This window comes from Candida albicans, chromosome R (assembly GCF_000182965.3).
Source record: "Candida albicans SC5314 chromosome R, complete sequence".
NCBI classification, from domain to species: domain Eukaryota; kingdom Fungi; phylum Ascomycota; class Pichiomycetes; order Serinales; family Debaryomycetaceae; genus Candida; species Candida albicans.
The window spans coordinates 1,098,599-1,119,155 of NC_032096.1; the positions used below are offsets into that span (position 1 = coordinate 1,098,599).

Here is a 20,557-nt window from a genome sequence, read left to right on the forward strand (position 1 = left end):
CACAGAATGGAAAAATAAAGATACTCTTCTTAAGATTTGATAATTGTATATTTTTTCAGAAATAAGCTGGAAAAACACCTTGTATTTTTGCAATTTATTTGTCAAAAAACTATCCCCAAAAAAATACAACATAAACTTCATAGCACATAACCTAGCTATAATGTAATTTTATACCATTTTTAATAACTTATCTTCTCTAGAGTAGCTTGTTTTGTTAGAAACTGTATATCAAAGGTTGTCAAGAGCAATATCAAAACCAATTATCTGTTATAATATAAGAGTAAAACCTTTTGATATATATTTAATTAAGTGATTTCATCTCAACGAGAAGCCATCATAGTATAGTGGTCATTATAAATCGTTGTGGTGTTTCAAGCACTGCGAACTACAATCCCGATTAGACCCAAGTTCGATTCTTGGTGATGGCATTATTTTTTTTTTCAAACTGTCACATAGTATTGGGTATAATTTTTGTTAGTGATTTCTTATCTTACATTGACAGGCATTGGACTAGGCATATACCAAACAGTATGGTGTATTGGTTTTTCTTTTTAAGCTTATCAGACAAATATCTAGATTGACTGATTGTACAACCATCTTTTGCGTACAAATAAAGTTTTAATAACATCTGCTATTCTATTTTGTATAGATAAGGAAATTTATACTTATGCCAGAGTATAAATCGACTGCTCAAACTGTGAAGTACACATTGAAAACTACTTTGAATTCAATGGTGTATTCTAATCTTGGACTGCGTCGTGTACATTTGCATAAAAGTCTCTCTTTAATCAATTTCAATTATTAGGGATAAAGTAAGTGAAATGGAGATTTATATTTTTTCTTCAGTGAGAAAGAGAGAGAGAGTTTATCGACGAAATTTCTCAAGGCTGTTTCAATTTCTGTTTTGTTCAACATCCCATCATATAGAAGAAGAATATCTATCGTTTTAATTGCAATTTCAATTTCTCTCTTTAATAAATAGAATATTCGATTGAACATGTCTGAAGGATACGTATGTGAACGATTAACTAAACTTGTTTTATATCATTCTTACTAACATAATTTGATTAACTATACAGACTCCATTAGTAATTGACAGTACTTTTTTATTTGATTCTAAAAAGATAATCAAAGAAAGAATAATTCCATGGGAAGGTTTGGCTAGATCAGGAGTAGTTTCTGAAGACGATGCCAATCACATCAAATTATTGGAGAAGCAATCAATTGAAAATAGAAACAACACTGTCAAGGCACAATTGGATTTATATTCCAAATGTTTATTAAACGTTTTGAATCGTGTTGATAGTAAAGATGATGTTTTGAAAAATATTTTAGCTTTAATTAATGATTTGCTTTTAGATGTACCAGAATTCTTAGATGCAGTTTTAAAATTATCTGAAGTCGACAAGTCATTACCTTACATTCCTTTCATCAATCATTTAGATAATAAAGACAATTTAATTAAAAGTTTATCATTATACAATCTTGAAATTTTATTGGGCAAAGTTAAGACTATCAATGATGATGAAATTTTAATCAAAATATTTAGTGTGTTGTCATATTTAATTGGTGAATCTGCTGATTCCAATTATCAATTCATTGGTGTTCAATTATTGCAGGATCTTTTGATTGTTAAACCATTTAAACTTGTTTATCAAAACAATAACCTTCTTACTAATTTCAAACCAATTAACAATTTGATTGAAAAACTGGCCAAAAACCCCAATTCCATTGGATTACAGCTTTCTTACAACGTTTTATTAGTGGTTTGGGTCTTATCATACACTGCCCCAATCAATAGATCATTGATTCATAATTTCCCACAATTGGTAGGTAACCTTTTGTCTATTGCCAAAGATTCAATTAAATTGAAGATTGTTCGTGTGGCCGTGGCAATTTTGAAGAATTTTGTTGACATTACCATATCCTCACAAGAACAGTTCAAAGTAATCAAAGTGTTATTATTTAGTGATGCCTTAAACACTGTGAACACATTAAAGGAAAGAAAGTTTGCCTCCAATGGTAGTGATGAAGAATTATCCAACGATTTGAATTATTTATATGATAATTTACAAGAAATTGTTACTCAAAAATTGACTTCCTTTGACGAATACTTGACAGAATTGGAAAACCCTAAACTTATAAGTTGGGCTTCTCCTACCCATAAATCAACTGAATTTTGGTTAGAGAACAGTGGTAAATTTAAAGATTCCAATTATAAGTTAGTTAAAAGAATTTTTGAAATCTTGATTTCCAATACTAATGATAGCACTACTATTAATGTGATTCTATTAAACGATTTACAGTTTTTAATCAAAAACTTAGGAAAAGATTTAATCACATTTATAAACACTGAGAAGGGAGGTCAATATAAATTATTGATCATGACATTTTTGGATAATAGCCAGGGTGATAATGAATTGAAATATCAAGCTTTAAAAACTATTCAATTGTTAGTTGGTCACAATTTTTAAGTAACGCCGCCATTAGGGTCATGATATGTTACTCAAGCAGGACATTATTATTACTATTTATGATTTTTGTTGAATATTCTCAAACCATTGCATTCTGATGCATTCATTTATTGACTTACACTTGCCCCTTTTTTTTTATTTTCTTATAATAATTATTGTTATATACTATTTAAAAATACATACACTGCAAAATTAACAAATGTAGGTGTTTTATTCATCATAAACATCAATATGTATGATAAAACGTAGAGAACTAAAAAATCAAAAAGAAGTTTTCCAAATGAATTCAAAGAAATGTTGTAGAAAGAATCAATCATTCACTGTGTGCTTCTTTTTCCTTATATTCAACTTCTGGTTTTGAACGAAAAGAATCCAACTCTTTATCAGAACCAACAAGCAAATCCACCAAACCAACTTGTTTAAGTATTTTTTCACGAAGTTCAGATTCTTTTTTAGAAGTACCAGTGAAATCTCCAAAGACTTCGTCCAATTCATCTAAAGTCTTATTTTTAGTTTCTGGAACCATGAAATAAACATACATCAGACCAATAACACACATCAAACCAAGAAAAATATAGGCTCCGTATTTAGCATTGGCAACAAATTTAGGAGTTGAGATTGCAACCGAAAAATTCATTAACCAATTGAAACTTGAACCAAGTGATACACCTTTAGCTCTCATACCCAAGGGGAAAACCTCAGCCACAATAACCCATGCACATGGACCTAAATGATTATGATGTTAGTATGAAATGCAATCAAAAACCCCAAAAAACTAGTTATATACATACCCCAAGAATATCCAAAGGCACCAGCGAAAATCCAAATGAAGACAACAGCCACCCATCCGGCAGCTTTATGACTACCAATGTTGTCACTATACCCTCCCAAGATACCTGCAACTACAAAATGACAAAGTCCCATAACTAAGGCACCTGAGATTAAAAGTGGTTTCCGTCCAACTTTATCAACCCACATTACAGCAGGAATAGTACATAAAAACATAACTATCCCTACCACACCTGATGCAAGCAAAGAAGTTGTATTTCCCGATAAACCCAATGAGGCAAATATAAATGGGGCATAATATAAAATGAAATTCTAAAAAAAAGAAAGGCAAATGGAAAAGTTAGTAATTGACTCGAATCGAGTAAAGATCTGGCAGACCTTCAACACATAAAAAAAAATGAATAAAATAAATTTAACATACTCTATAATGCATTGTTGTTAGTAAATAAGAATTGGTTGCAAATCAATAAATCAAAAAAAAAAAGTATTTGATACATACGCTCCTGTCCATTGTTGAAATACCATAGTCAAACAAGCCACTGAGACTCGTTTAAATGTTGGTAAATGTGTAACCATTGATTTGTATTGGTTCAAATTGATTTTGAATTTTGACATTTTTGTTCCATCTTGTAAATGTGGATAAGCTTCGGTTTCAAGTGTTTGCTCAAATATTTTTTGTGCTTTCATTTCCAAAAATTCAATTTGCAAACCAACATTTTCTTGTTCAGTTTCTCGTAACCAAGCAAGAACTTCTAATGCTTTATCTTCTTGACCAACATTGATCAACCATCTAGGTGATTCTGGGAAAGAATAGATAAACACTGCCAATATTATTGCTGGCGCCGCTTGAATACACATTGGAACTAACCAAGAGGCTTGGCTTTGATTGTCACCTGTTCCACCAATGAAATTAGTTCCATAAGTGATCCAATAGGAAATCATAATACCAAAAGTAATGGAAAGTTGATAGATGGCAGTGTTAGCTCCTCTTATTTCAGCTCGCGAAATTTCAGAATTATATAATGGTACAACCATGGAAAGTACCCCAACTCCAAGACCAATAACAAAACGTCCACCCAAAATATAACCATAATCGGCATCACGAGCAACTGCTTGAATAATGACACCAATATTGAATAAAATACATCCGATGACAACAGAAGCACGTCGACCCAATGCATCGGCCACGTAACCATTCATTAATACTCCAACCCAAGCACCTAATTCCAAAATTGATGTCAATAAACCTTGTAATGTTGGATTATCTTGGATTTTACCAATACCAACAGTTTCACCAAAAGAATGCATACTTGAAACTTGTCCAAACATACCTTGATTGTAACCATATAAGATCCCACCTAACGATACAAATAAACATGTTCCAAGTGCTCTTTTGTTACGCTTCATGGTGGCAAAACCTGAACCATTTGATTGTTCAAGCCTTTTTTCAACTATAAGCTTTTGAATATCTAATTCTTCTAAATCTCCCTTCAGCATTGTGAATATTTTGATAATAACCGTTATAAATGGGGTTTGAAGAAAATGATAAAAAAAAGAGAAAACAAATCGATAAACAAGAAGGATATTTGATGGGTTTTATAGTCTTGGCCCTTCACACGGTTATGATGTACAGTAAGCAATTGCAAAGAGAAGAACAATGCTGTGCAATCAGTGGCAATGATACAGACTAATAATGGCTATAGAATCAATTATAGCCCCACGATTCAACTACTAATAACATGGTCAGCTCGGTAACTTGTTAAGAGGTTTGTGGCACAAACTCCACAAGTAAAGTACGATTTCTAATATTAATACGTTTTAAGCTATTTTTCCTGGGGTAATATGAATAGTATAATAAGTTAAAGACAATAAGAAGTTAATAAACCAAATTAACAAAGGGAACTCGAAAAAAAAAAAAAAATGAATGTATTTTGTGGAGCATTTAGATTCTCGGATGCAGTTGCAGTTTGTTGAAAATTGAAAAACTTTTGTCGTTTTGCAGCTTCCAATTTTTAGTTGGGGGGACTTTCGAGGTCAACAATAATAATAAATTCATCTAAATCGACTGGGGGAAAAACTTCGTTATTAAATGATTTAACGTTTAGAAAAATTATTTACCCATTTAACACATAAAATGCGGATTATTTAGTTTAAAAGATATAGCAGAGAAATCCCCACTTCATTATCCTTTTTGCTAATTTAAAATTTAGGTGGTTTTTTTAGTCAATTACGAGCCACATAATGAATGTATCTTGTGGATAACGTTCGGCAACAACGATTAGAACATGAGACATCATACAAGTCTACTTAACATAGCTCTTGGCAATTTATTGAACCGGTATTCAACACAAAAAATGAATGCCCTTATGTTTGGAATAAATCGTGTGATTATTTCTTCTTCAAGAGTATATAGAACAGAAAAAAAACCCGAAACTATGTTAAACAATCAAATAAGCTAATAAATCGCACAATAATGGCTATCAAACGTACATTGTATAAATTAGTCAGCTTTACTAGTTTTCTCCCACTCATGTTTGTTAAATTGTTTTCTTCAACATTCAAAAGGAAGGTCCAATAGCCAATTTTTTTTTTAAAAACACTCTGCATTACATATAGCTAACAACACAAGAATAAATGTATGTATAGACAAATTCGTATTTATAATAACATCAACCATTCCGAAATTGTAATACCTCGAGAAGTTTATATTTCCGGCTGTCGGAATAGATTAGATAAAACTCAAACTTACGGATTATCAATATTTTATATAGACTCGTCGCCAAAGTGTCGAGTTTTCTTCGAAATCTTTAAGAATCATTTCCATCTCTTATAACCCTATATTTCACAAATTTATTTGTTATCATCTCGAGCTCGTAAAGCATACAATAGTCCAAAGCTGTTTTCTTTTGATGTATATGATAATATAATCTTATAGTGGATAACTTGGTTAGTTAATAAGCATTGGGATCACACCTAATTCGCAAGCCATTAATTACAACTTTCATAATCCTTGAAAAACAGAATTCTGGCCATGTCAAACCATTACCTATGTTAGAGAACATTAAACTATCCCATAAGTTTCAAAACAAGAGTCAGGTATGTAGAGTAAAGTTGGTTGTTTTTCAGATGTTCCCTGTTATCGGTACTTCGTGCAACGCCAATACATTACGGGTAGTGCACAAAGAAATAAAAATAAACAAATAGTTATCGCGTTCTTATTTTTGGTTTCTCTCCATTTTTTTTGTATACAATCACTAAATATTACCAACATAGAGCTTACTCTACACAACCCCCACATACTTTTTTTTAAAAAGCAGTCAATGGCAAATATCAACCATGAGATGATTTACCGAGATCATCGACTAAAAACATTTGAAGATCCAATAAAAATTGGCAACAAATCATTGGCATGGGATGAATTCAGTGATGTTGAAAATTTTGATCGATTAATCGATTCAGGTTTTTATTATAATCCTACACCAAGAAGTAAAACTCGAATCACTTGTGCATATTGTGGGAATTCTGAAATAATAAAATCTAATAAGGATGTTGAAAATATAAATACTAAACATTTACGACGGAATTCTTCTTGTCCCATGAGTTTAATTGCCAATATCGATGATATAATAACTAGTTTCAATCAAAATCGTGATGAATTGAAAAATTTTTGGACAGATCATGAAAAATTCAATGACCCTTTCCAATCTAAAACCATTGAATTTAGGAAACAATTTTATGTGAATTATCCATTAGATAAGATAGATTCAATCCCAAATTCCAATTCCCTTTCCCATGCAGGGTTCATATACTCACCAAGATCAATTGAAGATGACCGTGTGCGATGTATGTATTGTCAGTGTGCATTAGATTATTGGGAAGAAGATGACGATCCTATTCAGGAACATATACGAAATGAGTCCACTTATTGTTATTTTCTTGATTTATATAATAATGAACAAGATGGAGACAAAGATAGTTTAGAATTGGAAAACCCAATAACAAAGAGCATAAATGACATTGATCATGAGGAGGGGAATATTGATAACAAAATTGATAATAATAATGATTATAATAATAATGATAATGATGATGACGAGGAAATTATCGAACTAGCGAGCTTTCATGCTTCTGAAAATGACAATGACAACAAAACCAAAGATGATGTAATCAGTATATCTGATGATTCCACCACTAGTCTACCCCAGGAAATCACTAATAAACACAAACATGACACTTCTGTTAATAAGATGAATGATAGTTTTTCCACCCCAGTCAAAGATATATCCCAAGATTTATCAATAATAGAACAAGATGAACGACCGACGTATAGAAGATCGAAAAGAATTAAAAGATTATATGGAGAAAAGGATAGAAATGTTGATTATTGGGATAAATTACCCGATGAAGATTTATTACAAGAATTTATTGAAGTATCACAAAAATCAAGTCAACACAATAATTCCAAAAGGAAATCTTCAATTATTAACAAAAACCTAATAGAAAATTCATTATTATATAATGAATCAACAGATGATAATGGGATTGATGATATAGGGGATATAAAAATTCACAATGATAGTGATATTGAAGAAGTAATTGATAATGATGAAATACCGATGGATGAAATTGAAATTGAAATGGAAGATGTATATGTAGAGGAAAATAAATCGAATGATTTGTCACAACAAAAACAACAAGCAAAAGACACGACGGCTAATGGCAAGGGGGAGTACCAGTTACAATCAGACAATGTCCTGGATAAGGATAAATCAACAGAACCAAGATCACAGAAACAATTAAGTTTTGCAAATGGGGATGACAATGAGGATAAAGATTTAGATATAGAAAAAGGAGAACAGGCGAAGGTGGATTTACTGAAAGATATAAATGGATTTAGTCCAGTTATTCAAGAAGATTCAGATTCCAATTCTGATTCAAATTCCAATTCAGACGGAACAGATAACAAAAACAGAGAAGATGTAAATTCGAATTCAGAGAAAGAAGAATTTGATTTAGAAGATTCAGACGACGAATCAGAATATCACAGTGATGAAAATAGTGAATCGTATGCAGACTCATCAGATGAACTGTTTAAAATATCTGGAAATTTTGATGATACCACTCAAGAACTAGAGAACCCAAAAACGAAACAAAGAAAATCAACTTCTAAAACGCCAGCAAAAGAGACAGAAACTTCCAAACAAAATAATTCCAAAGCCAAAGTCAAAGGCAAAGACATATCTAAATCCGAACCCAAAAAACCCAAACGTGTTGTTATCAGTAAGAAAGAAAAGTCTACAACACCTTTAGAAAATTTATTTGATAACACAGACGACAATTTAGAATATGACGAAAAACATATAGAAAAGATTGAAAATGAGCCATCAACTCATTTACTTGAACCCAAAAAATTGAAAAAGAAGAATACTATTTCAAAGAAAACAAAATCAAAAACTTCCGAACAAAAGCAAATTGAAACCAAACAACTTGAACCAACGAAAAGAAAATTTGAAGAACCTAATACATCTCCAATTAGATTTTTAGATTCTTTGAAGAATTTACAGAGGAAACGAAAGAAACTTTTTAAACCAAACATTCTTGATATGTCATTTGAAACAGCAGAAGTTTTAAGCAGTCCAAATAAGTTTTTATCATCGAAAAATGAAACAGGCGTGAATGTTAAGGATGATTCATCTCCCGAAAAAACTCATAAACAAAATAACGTGACAATTGAGGAGAAAGTCGTAGATGAGAAAGTGAAAATAGATAAGGAAGATACTCCCACTGGTACCAAAATCAACAGTTTATCGAAAACAAAAAATCTTAAGAACTCAAATACGGTAATCGACCTAAATGATAACGATATGGTTGTAGATCCCGATGAAGAATTAGTACCTGGTATCACTAAGTCATCGGGTTTACCAAATTCTAATGTTCCAACCACAGACGCTAATAATTCTACCAAAGAAGAATCTTCAATTTTGAAAGATTTAGATTCCTTTGTATCCTTTGAGAAATCTCCAAAACCAAAGATTGCTGAAATTCAAGCTACTAGTACATCTAACAACTCAAGAATTAGTTTTGTAGTTGAATCTGAATCAAGTGATAATGACAGTTACTCAAATTATATACAAGATATCAAACAGATTGATGACGAGATTCTGAAAGTGATGTTAGAAGATAGTGAACTGCATTCCTTAACCAAGGTTGATACAAATGAAAAAGAAGAGTCAATTATGAATGACAGCAACTATGAAGATTCAGAGAAGAAGTCAATTAAGGAACAAGATCCGGACGGCATGGATATTGATGCTTCTGATTTATTGGTTGAAGAAGAAGAAGAAGCAGAGGAAGAATTAATTATTGATTCAACAGAAGAACTACAATCCAACCAAAAGGCATCTCCAATAAGAAATAGCTCTGAAATGACTGCAGGCAATGATCGATCACTAGAAGAAATTACAGGTCCAAATGATTCCCCACCAAAAGTAAAGAATACTGATACATATTATTCACCAGATAATACTAAAGAATTACCAAGCAAAAGTCTAACGAAGGCATCAGAACTGGATATAACAAAGAATCAAGAAATAACCAAAGAATTTAAGGAAACCAAAGTTGAAAGTTCTGCTATAACAAAGAAACATTCCTTAGAGATTGACGAGAAACATTATCCGGATGTTCTTGGGATTGGTGGTCTTGCTACATCACCATTGGGCATGAATTCTTCATTAACAGAAATCCACAGATTAAATAATAATAATAACAGTAGTAATGAAAATGACAACGATAATGGTGGTGTGGAGGAAGAAGAAGAAGAAGAAAAGAAAAAATTGCAACCATCACTAAAATGGCAACTGCGTTCAATGTCACAATTTATTGAACAAACAAAATTCCTTGAAAGTAGTGCAAATGAGTTGAAAGACTTGGCATGTTCTGAATATGATTTGCATGATGATGTGACAGGAGATCTTACTAAATTTATTGCTGAAATGCCTGAAGAAGAAGAAGAAATGACTATTAAACAATGGATTGAACATTGTGCTGCTAATTGTAAAGATATTGTTACTCAGTCATGTACAGAAATTAATGATTTTATTCTTGAAGAATATGATCGTGCAATTAAAATGATAGAAGAGATGCCCACAGAAGATTAATTGAATTGGGTCAAGGAAAGGTGCAACAAAGAATAAGTCAAAAGTTTGTACAGCCAATGTATCATATGTATAGACATATAGCTATATATATCAGAAGATAAAAACAAATGGAATATTCTGAAGGGTTATGAGATCTGAAAATCTGAAATTGTAATTTGTTAATGGTGAGCCATACAAAGATAGAGAGAGAAAAAAATCCTTACCAAAATCAACATTACAACTGTTGGAAAATAAAATTCCTCTCGTTGTTGTGATCATTTGTATGCGACTGCATATTGGTATATTGTGGAGATTCTGAGATGACTTCGTCATTTGCATCAGTATTTGTAGGTAAGTTAGGACTTGTGGTAGCTAGAGCTGTTGCTTCACTTTGAGGTTCAGTAGCCAGTTGTGATCTTTGTCTCTTTCGAGATCTATTAGCAGCAGGAGGCATATTGAATATACTAAAATAGTTGATATATATAAATAAGATTATACGTCGTTACTTACTAAAATCTACGTCTGTATCCCTAAGGAATCTTCCAGTCTATTTATACTTGTCAGATTCCTTAGAAGGTTGCACTAACCAGTGCATGTGGTGTATCATCCTATAATAAACATTCACATTTCTCAGTGCAGATGAAACCCCACCTGAGATAAACTCAGTAACATTCACACTCTGCGTGTATAAGATATATCACTTTCATTCTTGTTACATTTAGTTGTAGTACACACTCAAAAGTGTAAGTGACATAATTCTTGAAGTTGCATTACACACTCGAAAGTGTAGGTTCCCCGCTTATCCTTATAAGCGTAACATACTTCTTGGTCTTTCAATATACCACACCCATGGTGTTATTGTTACATTACTCATGTTACATTAAACCTTGACACACTTCTGTGTATAATAAGGTTTCTTTGTAACATTGAATAGTCATTGAACATATCTCAAATATAAGGTTTCATATTCCTGAAAGCACTCACATTCAAGATGCAGGATTGATCAGATAATATTTCCAACAACAACAACGACAAACTTTCTTTACCACTCACTCACTCACTCATTCCAACTGTTAACTTACTAACTACACTAACAAAACAAAACAAACTGATTGCCAACCAACAGTCAAAATTAATTTAGTTTTTTTTTTTGTTGCCTTTTTTTTTGACTTCTTGATCTTTCTATTTTTATATATCTAACTACTTATACAACACTAACAACAGCCAAATAGAATCATTTACCTAATCGCATTTATAATATACATTATTCAATCATTGACCCTTCTACCATCAACAAAACAATTATCACAATTGGTTAAGAATTAAGATTCCACAGAAAAGAGAACAAGAAAAAAAAAAGAAAGAGAAAGAAAGAAGGAAAGAAAATAAAAAGAGAACAGACAAGGAAATCAAATCAAACTTTCAATAATAAGGAATCCTTCATCAAACATTAGACAATTTCAGCAACCATGTCTTTTTGGCCATTTACAAACTCTATGAATAGCAATAATGCATTGCTGAAATTTTTAGATTCGGCACAAGATCTATCATCAATCACTGCTGAAGATCTAATAGGAGATCCAACATTACTGGAAGAACTTTTAAATGAACTTCATAATATTAAAGGAAATTATAACTCAAGAAACGGCGTAGCTAGTTTTCTGTTTCTGCAACCGCAAACAATCAATGAAGCCACAGTCTCAAACTCGGATTCAGCATCATTTACATCGTCTAGTAATGATATCAACACTGGCAACACAAAGGATAGCAGGGGAAGGAAGCTTCTAGAAATATTGATTCAACCACATATATTATCTGGGTTGATAGAGTATGTGGAAAAAAGTGTTGATTTTTTTTACGAACAAAGTATTAAAGAAAATGAAAAAGTTTTGGATTTACTCAATGAGAATCCACCTGAGACAGATATACAGGAGGAAGAAGAACTTAAAAAGATTAGACAAAAAAACGGTATCAAGAGTGACGACGATGATGACGATGACATCGAAGATGATGAGAATGAGGAAGAAGAATCAGAGGATAGCAAGTTTCGCAGATGTGTTCAAGCGGCAGCAGATATACTATCAATTGATTTGTGGATTATTCTGAATCGAATTATCGAGACTGAAAGCCTTATAAATAAACTATGGCGCATTATTGATTTAAATAATTTACTGGAAAGTTCTCCCAGTGTCTCATATTTGGTACACATTTTAGATCAATTGATGGATGCTAACAGTATTGAACTTTTAAACTTTTTTAGAAGACAGAAAAATCTTGTTGATACATTTTTATCAAAAATTGAGGTCCCCATATTAATGGATTTCTTTTTTCGTCTTATACAAACAGATAAACAGGATTCACCAACAGGGATAATTGATACTATTGCTCTGCAAAATATCATTTCAAAACTAATTGAAATCTTAAAACCAGAAACCTCACAATTTGCTTCACAAAACTGCATCCCTAATCATCAATTATTCTTTAAACAAACAGCAGCTACGGATTTTTTAAAGGCCTTAGTTAATATATCTTCAAATGCAGCATTAGCTTCAGTGGTGGAAACAAATATCGGACCAAATCAATTGACACGAGAATTAGTTTCACCAACTGTCATCAATACAATGATTAATGATATTATGTTAGTCAAGATAAGTGATGAAAACGGGAAAACCCAAACAAACAAGCACGGAATCAATAATGTTGTTAGTATAATTATTGAACTCATTCGGAAAAATAACTCCGACTATGATCTTAATTGTGGGACTTATAGTTCTATGTTACAAAATGGAGACGGGGGTCCAATAGAAGTCAATTCTTATGTTATGTATCAATGGCTCAAAGATTTTGAACAAAACCCACCGGGACCGCGAGATCCCATCTATTTGGGCGAAATGTTGGATTTGTTTTCATCAAATTTAGATAGAATTGCCGCATTAATACAAACGGAACCTATTCCACCACCACATGTCACTTCCAATATTTTGGGGTTCACAAGATTTAAGTTATCTGAATTGATTGCCGAGTTGTTACATTGTTCAAACATGATATTACTCAATTCCAGAAAAATAAAGAAAATTATTCAAGTTAGAGATCAAATCAGATCTCAACAGGAGAAAAGATTACAGAAAGCGTTGCAAGAGCAGATTCTGTTTTCCGATTCTCCCAACATCAATCAAGTGACTACTGGTTTAGACGATGTATCATTAGATGACATACATTTTGCTAGTCACTCTAACGATGAAGTTCATGATTATGGCAAACTTCTTGATAATTTAGACCAAGAGGAAGATTCAGAAGATGATGAACCTTCTATTTCACCTGAGAACCCGTTTGTATGTTCTGAAAGAGACAAATCTATGAGACAAGATCCTTGTGTGGGCGATTATTTCAAAATCAAATTGCTTGATCTGGGAATCCTATATGATATAATCAGCATGTTCACCAAATTTCCATGGAACAACTTTTTCCATAATGTCGTGTTTGATTTAATTCAGCAAATTTTCAACGGAAAACTCAATTCATACAATTCATTTTTAATAGTGGAGCTTTTCAAAGAGGATCAATGTAATTTAACCGATATTGTGGTTAGCAGTTACAAAGAAGACACAAATCCTAGACCTGGTTATATGGGCCATTTAATTCTAATCAGTGAAGAAATTGTCAAATTTACATCTCTTTATAAACCTGATTTGATATCTCCAGTGATAGTTTCTGCAGTCCAATCAGAAAAATGGACCTGGTTCATTAATGATGTTCTTTTGAAAACTAGAGAAATATATAATGTGGTTTTAGGTGCTGAGGACTCTGATGGAAATAACGATTATGGGTTTGATACTTCATCTGTTGGCTATTTGGATATGGATCAACCCAAAAAAATTATATTGGGAGATGCATCTAATCATGATGAGTTTATAAATGATAATCTGGGTAATCAAAATAATGGTGGTGTCTCAGAACTGGAACAAGAACAAACACTGAATGATTTGAATGACCTTGGTGATGATTATGACATGAACCAATTTTTTGTCCCTGATATCAATGTACTGAAAATGTCACCCAGTGGTGATTTAACAAAACATAATATTGAAGATGATTGCGATGACGATCTAGATGAACACCATGATGATTCTAGTGATAAATATTTGGAAAATTTATCAGATAGCTCATCTGAAGATGAAGATGAAGACGAAGACATTGGAGAAACTAACAAATTAAAAAGAGTACCCACACATAATGATGATTGAATTACATGTATATTTCAAGATTTTAATTGTATTTCAAGATTTTATTTATTTCTTTATTTATTTCTTTATTCATTTCTTTCTACTGTATACAACTTTCCCATTCGGCAATTCAACTTTTTTACCTTTACTTTTCTTTTTCTGTACTTTCTTCTTAGTGTCGTCTTCTTGAGGTGATGTTTCTTGTTTCTTATATTCAACCGAAGTATCAATTGGAACCCATTTACCTAATATCAAATTCCAAATTTTAACGGGGATTTTGAAAAATAATGATTCTTTAAAACCAGGATTGACATTAACATCATATTCATCAATTAAATGTTGTTCGCCATCATTTTCAACTAACCAAACCGTACCATCAGCTTTAACCAAAAAAACTTTTCCGGTAGCCTCATTTGAAAGTTTACGATCAGAACCATCACCAGGTGGGAATTGTAATCCACCCCAAGCTTGATTTTTCACTTCATTTTTCAAATCAACTATTCTTTTAAATGCTTGTTTTCTATTAATTTTAAGAGAGAAAAAATGCAAAAACCCAACTAACACATAAAGAATAATTAAAGTGAATATAACCCCTGGACGAAATTTAGAATAATAATATCCGGTACCTTTCCATTTAGGGAAACCTTTGGTATAAAAATAATCGTATCTTCTTTTCAAAGATTGATCTTTTAATATATTTCCTACTAATGATAATCTTTGAAATCTTTCATTAGCTTTCTTTTTATCAGATCGACTCGCTGAGGCAAATTTATCTGGATGTAATTTTCTTGATAATTTTCTATAGGCTTTGGTGATTTCTTGTAAATTTGATTTTGGACCTTTTTCTAATCCTAACCATTTATAAAAAGTAATATCATGACCTAAATCTTGTTGAAGTTTATCATTCAAACTGAAAATTTCGTAATCTTCTTTACTCCAATGAGCTGCAACCACAATGGTTACAAATAAGAGGAAAACTTTTATGAATTTCATGACCTTCCAATATGATGTAGTGGGATTATTAAGAAGGAAAGAGTTGGAAAAAAAACACTTTGAAAAAACACGTCGATTGTAAAAAAACTTTGATTTTGGTGGTCTTCTCAAAGTTTACTTCTTTTTTTAAAACTAGATTAACACCAACTACAACAACAACAACAACAACAAACACACACTTCAGAGTGAAAATATAAATCCTAGTCATGGCATCATTATATCCATTAAAATTTAACGAAAAACTTGCATTCTTTTATAATACTGTTGCTGCAACATTATGGTTTTGTTGTTTAGGTAGATTTCTTATTCTACTTCCCTTGGTAGGGAGAAAATTCTTACCTGGTGGAATGGCTGATTTCTTTCATGTGGTTTCATTACTACCGATAATTGAATCATTATTTGTGAAATCAGTGTTAAGGAAAAAATTCACTATCACATCATTATGGGGGATTCTGAATGGATTAAAAATGGTGTGGCTATGTTATGGTGTTATTTTCCCTCATCCCAAAATTGCCAAACATACTTCATATTCATTATTAATTACTTCTTGGTGTTTACAATATTTCATTCATTACTTTTATTATGCATTCAAAGTGAAAACAAAGAGTTCATTTCATTTTTTGTTTTGGTTAGAATACAATAATTTTTACTTGACTTATCCTTTGGGTTTGGTTTCTGAAATGATTCTTTTATTCTTAAGTCTTGCCTTTGTTGAACAAGACTCGATATATGATTACGTTTTAAGAGCAGCATTCTTGGCTTATATTCCAATAGCATATTTTGCTTGGGGTCATTTGAAATCAAGAAAGAAGAAAAGATACACCGAAATTATGAATAAAAGAAATGTTAGACAAGTAGCAACTTTAGAAAGTACTACTACTAGTACTAAGAATACCTCTATTGAACTAAGAAATATGTAAATGTATAGGAATGAACTTGAAAGGCTTGCATAGGTACTGGCACATTGGTTAAAGGATAGATCTCCATATATATTTTTTTGCAACGAACGCACATCAAATTAAAACAGTAAGTAAGAATTAGACAGTGAAAAAAAAAATAGACAGAAAAAAAACTTCACCAATTACAGACGATTCTTCACACCCAATACAACACATCTTCACCTTCGTACCTACTTCCATAATGATAACTAAATACTTTGCTAATGTGCTGGTGAAATTCAACCCCTTTTCCAATGCTGGTAAAAGTGCGAGATTGTTTCTTTCAAGAGTCCCAACCGGTACAAAAATTGACTGTAAAGTCTTGACCAAACCATCAGATATTCAAGAAATTAAAGTCACTTTTAAAGATAAACATGTAATGACTGCCAATCCAGCTACAATGAGATTAGCAGATTTATCTGAATATTTTGATATACATTCCAGAAAGTTAGCTATTAAAGATTCTATTCAAGATTAATATTCATGTACATAGAGGATTAGAATAAATTCATAATAAACGACTGGAACCATTCAGGAACCAAATCATTAAATATCGTATCATTATCATCTTCTTGGAGTATTTTTTCCAATTTCAAATATGAATTCATTAACTCTTGATCTCTTTTGAAAGATAATCGAAATATTTGTGGGGTGTTGTGGTCAGTGATTTCTTTCAGTATGATCCAATTCATTATTAGTTTATACCATTGGAAAATCAGCTTGGTGTTAATAGAGCATTTATCAGATAATATCACTGGGAATGAATTGATCTCTCCTGCAAGTTCTCTTTGTGTGTATTTTTTGATTGACGCTATTTTTAAATCGGTTGACCTGAATCCTATAATGGAATGTTGACAATCAATAAACTTGGTTTGGATAAATGTCGATAACAATTTTTTATTCAATTTGTTAATTGTACTTATTTTGTCATCAGCTAGTTTTGTATGTGTTTTCAACTCAATATAATTCTCTAATCCTGTTTCTTTATCAATACTACAATCAACTTCGGCTGTATAAATCACAGGAATATTATCAACACAATGTTGAACAACAGTATAAAAGTTCAGATCTCTTGTTCCTTCTGATACCACTTCCTCAAATTTAAAGCCAGTATATTGTATAAGTTTATTATACGGATCTTCCACTTTGGTGGTACTCTCAGACTTCCAATCATATGCAAAAAATATCATTCCTTTCCAATATATCACATTGAATTGAACCTCTTGTTTGTGAATAGGTATCGTCATTAGTTTCTGCAAATGTCTTCTAGCAGTAACAATTTTGAAATCTTGTGGTGTGAAATTCTTGTTTTGAATCAAATATTGTATTGATTTGAAAATATCATTCAACAGGTATATATCTTTTAAACTTTCTGGTTTGAAATCACTGAACCCTTGCGTAAGGTCAGAGCCAATTATCTTTGGTCGACCTTTAGATGAAGCATTGGTTTTCTTTTGTTTCCTCTTCTTTGATTGTTGTGTATATGATACTAAAACTGTATTCAACCCAGTTGTATCATCAAACTTTAGGATGTTGTTGTTATTTGACTTCGTAAAGTACGTGCACTCTTCGCATGGAGTTGAAAATATTTCTGGAGACTGTAAAGATTTAGAAATAAACCTATCTTCTGGAACATCCAGTAACAACTCTTGATTATTGAATTTTTCAAATACTGAAAGAGGTATCCTTTCCATAATAATACATAGTTTTTCTCTCAGAGAAAATATCGAATTGTCAAAATAAAGATAAATTGTATTGATTGAAATTTGTTTATTTATTCAACTTTTTTTTTACGAAATTGATTAGACATATAAACCGTGAGATACATAACGTTTTTTAGCTAAAAAACAAAGAAACATAATCAAACAAGCCAGCTAGGATTACTTACTTTTTTTCTCTTTGACCATAAGCCTTGGTGGCATAGTCACCATCAATAACAATAACATCTTGAGGTCTGTAATTATAAGTCTTGTTGAAATATTCAGTCAAGATTTGTTTGACACCATTAGCATATCTAGCTTGAGCATCCAAGGAAGTACCAGAGACATGAAGTGTCATAGCATTACCATAGGCTTCACCATATGGATTGTGCATAGTTCTCCAAGGCATGTCTTTTGGAGCTGGTTGAACTGGCCAAACATCACCACCATAAGCAATATGACCAGAGTTAACTGCATCGGCAACAGCTTCTGGATCAACAATAGCACCTCTAGCAGTATTGACCAAATATGAACCTTTCTTCATCTTGGAAATTAAATCTTTGTTAAACAAACCTCTAGATTTTTCATATAATGGACAATTAATGGTGACAACATCAGCTTGAGAAACCAAATCTTCCAACTTTTCAACTCTTTCAACAATATTGTCAACTCCATTGAAAAGTTTAGAAGCAGCATTTAATTTGTTAATGGCTTCTTCAGGTAATGGTTGATAATCATAATACAACAATTTCTTAGGGTTAAAGGCAACTAATCTTTCTAAAATTCTGTAACCAATTCTTCCAGCACCAACAGTAGCAATAACTTTGTCTTCCAAATCAAATTCATCTTTGGCAACAGCAGCAACATCCCAAGTACCTTTAGTAGCTTGTGCATGTCCTTCACCATAGTTTCTGATTAAAATCAACATGGTCATCACTGCGTGTTCAGCAACAGAAACAACATTGGAGCCAGTAACTTCAATGGCAGCGATACCTCTTTCATTAAGAGCATCCAAATCATAATGATCAGATCCAACACCAGCAGTGATACAAAGCTTCAATTTGGGAGCTTTAGCAATTCTTTCTTTATTGACATATGCTGGGAAAAACGGAGTAGTGATGATGATTTCTGCATCTTCTAAATTTTCATCAAAGGCAGAAGTTGGTGCAGGTTCCTTATCAGTAGTAGTAACCAATTCATATCCATGTTCTTCAACAAGTTTACGAATACCTAATTCGTTTTCAACAGTACCCAATAATCTTGTTTCTTCTTTAGCGTGGTTACCACCAGCGTAAAGAACCATTAATACCTTTGGTTTACCCATTTTTGTTTTTCGTTAAGCTTTTTGATTTAGTTGGTTTGATATAAAGTTGTAGTTGTCAATCAATTAATATGAGGACTGATTGTCTATTATTGATGATATGAAATATTTAAAACTTGATTCTTGACATTTGGAAATTTGCTGGCATATTTATATGAAAATTTGTACACCCCTTAACATGTAAATGGTATGATTTGAAAGAACTCAAATAACTAGCAAAAAGGAATATCTGTAAAGTGAGCAAATAATTCACCCCCCACTCTTTCACTATTGGACTAATTGTATTTGAAACAAAGTGGTTAACAATATCAATAAAGCAACAAAAACAAACAAAAATAAAAACAAAGAATTAAGGCAAAATAAGAAAACAATATTGAATTTTAATAACTCGGAAAAGAGATTATGATCCCCGATTCCCCTCCAATCAGAGGTTTATCCCTTTCCCCAACATTTATTATTTGGAAGGACTAAAAGTATATCTCTATCTCATATATTATTGCCATATCAGTGTGTACTGTATACTACTGCATAATAATACAGTGTATATAAATTTAGGGACTTGCTTGTATTAGGGGTTAAGACGTAATTTTGGAATCGGACTTGTTTTAGGCAATTCAAAAATGGAGCATAAACTCCACCGCAACAATTTAAAGTGGAGAAAAAATAATAGTCTACTTCAAGTATTCCACATTCCCCAGATAGTAGTTTACACATTCCCATACAAGTAAAAAATTCCCTTTACTACGGTTTTTGGCATTACTACGTAATCTCTCTTACTCTATTATAATTGTTCTTTTCTGAGTAATTCATATAGCCATTTATTGTATCCGAGATATTTATTAATTAAAAGTTGGTTTTTCAATTCCGTGCACCATTTTTTTTCACGGTGGTTTTTTTGTGGGGAACAAATCCTATAATAAACAGAACCAAAAATATAAAATCAAGAACTGGTCATTGATTTAACTTGCAGTATCTCTCAATCC

At 31.9% G+C, this 20,557-nt stretch overlaps 9 protein-coding genes and 1 non-coding gene across 10 annotated transcripts, besides 1 other annotated feature; 6 read left to right on the forward strand and 4 right to left on the reverse strand. All coding sequences in view use genetic code 12, as the record gives it.

Moving 5' to 3' along the window:
• Positions 1–330: 330 nt before the first annotated feature.
• On the forward strand, positions 331–428 carry tH(GUG)1. The gene is made up of 2 exons: positions 331–367; positions 394–428. It is a non-coding gene; the product is annotated as a tRNA-His (tRNA).
• Positions 429–997: 569 nt separating this feature from the next.
• On the forward strand, positions 998–2,474 carry VMA13 (H(+)-transporting V1 sector ATPase subunit H; the record flags this gene model as incomplete). Its single annotated transcript, XM_019475542.1, has 2 exons — positions 998–1,012; positions 1,080–2,474. 2 exons carry the CDS (start codon positions 998–1,000, stop codon positions 2,472–2,474), a joined length of 1,410 nt encoding a protein of 469 aa, XP_019331087.1.
• Positions 2,475–2,787: 313 nt separating this feature from the next.
• Positions 2,788–4,760, reverse strand: HGT9 (Hgt9p; the record flags this gene model as incomplete). Its single annotated transcript, XM_019475543.1, has 4 exons — positions 2,788–3,200; positions 3,266–3,575; position 3,685; positions 3,763–4,760. The coding sequence occupies 4 exons, from the start codon at positions 4,758–4,760 to the stop codon at positions 2,788–2,790; spliced, it is 1,722 nt and encodes a 573-aa protein (XP_019331088.1).
• Positions 4,761–6,583: 1,823 nt separating this feature from the next.
• CAALFM_CR05100WA (uncharacterized protein) lies at positions 6,584–10,420 on the forward strand (the record flags this gene model as incomplete). Its single annotated transcript, XM_706896.2, has 1 exon — positions 6,584–10,420. One exon carries the CDS (start codon positions 6,584–6,586, stop codon positions 10,418–10,420), a length of 3,837 nt encoding a protein of 1,278 aa, XP_711989.2.
• Positions 10,421–10,641: 221 nt separating this feature from the next.
• Positions 10,642–11,421: a long terminal repeat ((mu-Ra) Long terminal repeat (LTR); about 780 bp long, 4 copies per genome).
• Positions 11,422–11,868: 447 nt separating this feature from the next.
• Positions 11,869–14,643, forward strand: CAALFM_CR05120WA (uncharacterized protein; the record flags this gene model as incomplete). The annotated part of the gene is made up of 1 exon (XM_706895.1): positions 11,869–14,643. One exon carries the CDS (start codon positions 11,869–11,871, stop codon positions 14,641–14,643), a length of 2,775 nt encoding a protein of 924 aa, XP_711988.1.
• Positions 14,644–14,712: 69 nt separating this feature from the next.
• Positions 14,713–15,615, reverse strand: CAALFM_CR05130CA (uncharacterized protein; the record flags this gene model as incomplete). The annotated part of the gene is made up of 1 exon (XM_706894.2): positions 14,713–15,615. The coding sequence occupies one exon, from the start codon at positions 15,613–15,615 to the stop codon at positions 14,713–14,715; it is 903 nt and encodes a 300-aa protein (XP_711987.2).
• Positions 15,616–15,821: 206 nt separating this feature from the next.
• On the forward strand, positions 15,822–16,535 carry CAALFM_CR05140WA (uncharacterized protein; the record flags this gene model as incomplete). Its single annotated transcript, XM_706893.1, has 1 exon — positions 15,822–16,535. The coding sequence occupies one exon, from the start codon at positions 15,822–15,824 to the stop codon at positions 16,533–16,535; it is 714 nt and encodes a 237-aa protein (XP_711986.1).
• Positions 16,536–16,755: 220 nt separating this feature from the next.
• CAALFM_CR05150WA (mitochondrial 54S ribosomal protein mL53) lies at positions 16,756–17,031 on the forward strand (the record flags this gene model as incomplete). Its single annotated transcript, XM_019475544.1, has 1 exon — positions 16,756–17,031. The coding sequence occupies one exon, from the start codon at positions 16,756–16,758 to the stop codon at positions 17,029–17,031; it is 276 nt and encodes a 91-aa protein (XP_019331089.1).
• Positions 17,032–17,050: 19 nt separating this feature from the next.
• CAALFM_CR05160CA (uncharacterized protein) lies at positions 17,051–18,247 on the reverse strand (the record flags this gene model as incomplete). Its single annotated transcript, XM_706892.1, has 1 exon — positions 17,051–18,247. One exon carries the CDS (start codon positions 18,245–18,247, stop codon positions 17,051–17,053), a length of 1,197 nt encoding a protein of 398 aa, XP_711985.1.
• A 190-nt stretch (positions 18,248–18,437) lies between these two features.
• Positions 18,438–19,577, reverse strand: FDH1 (formate dehydrogenase (NAD+); the record flags this gene model as incomplete). Its single annotated transcript, XM_706891.1, has 1 exon — positions 18,438–19,577. The coding sequence occupies one exon, from the start codon at positions 19,575–19,577 to the stop codon at positions 18,438–18,440; it is 1,140 nt and encodes a 379-aa protein (XP_711984.1).
• Between the last annotated feature and the right edge of the window lie 980 nt (positions 19,578–20,557).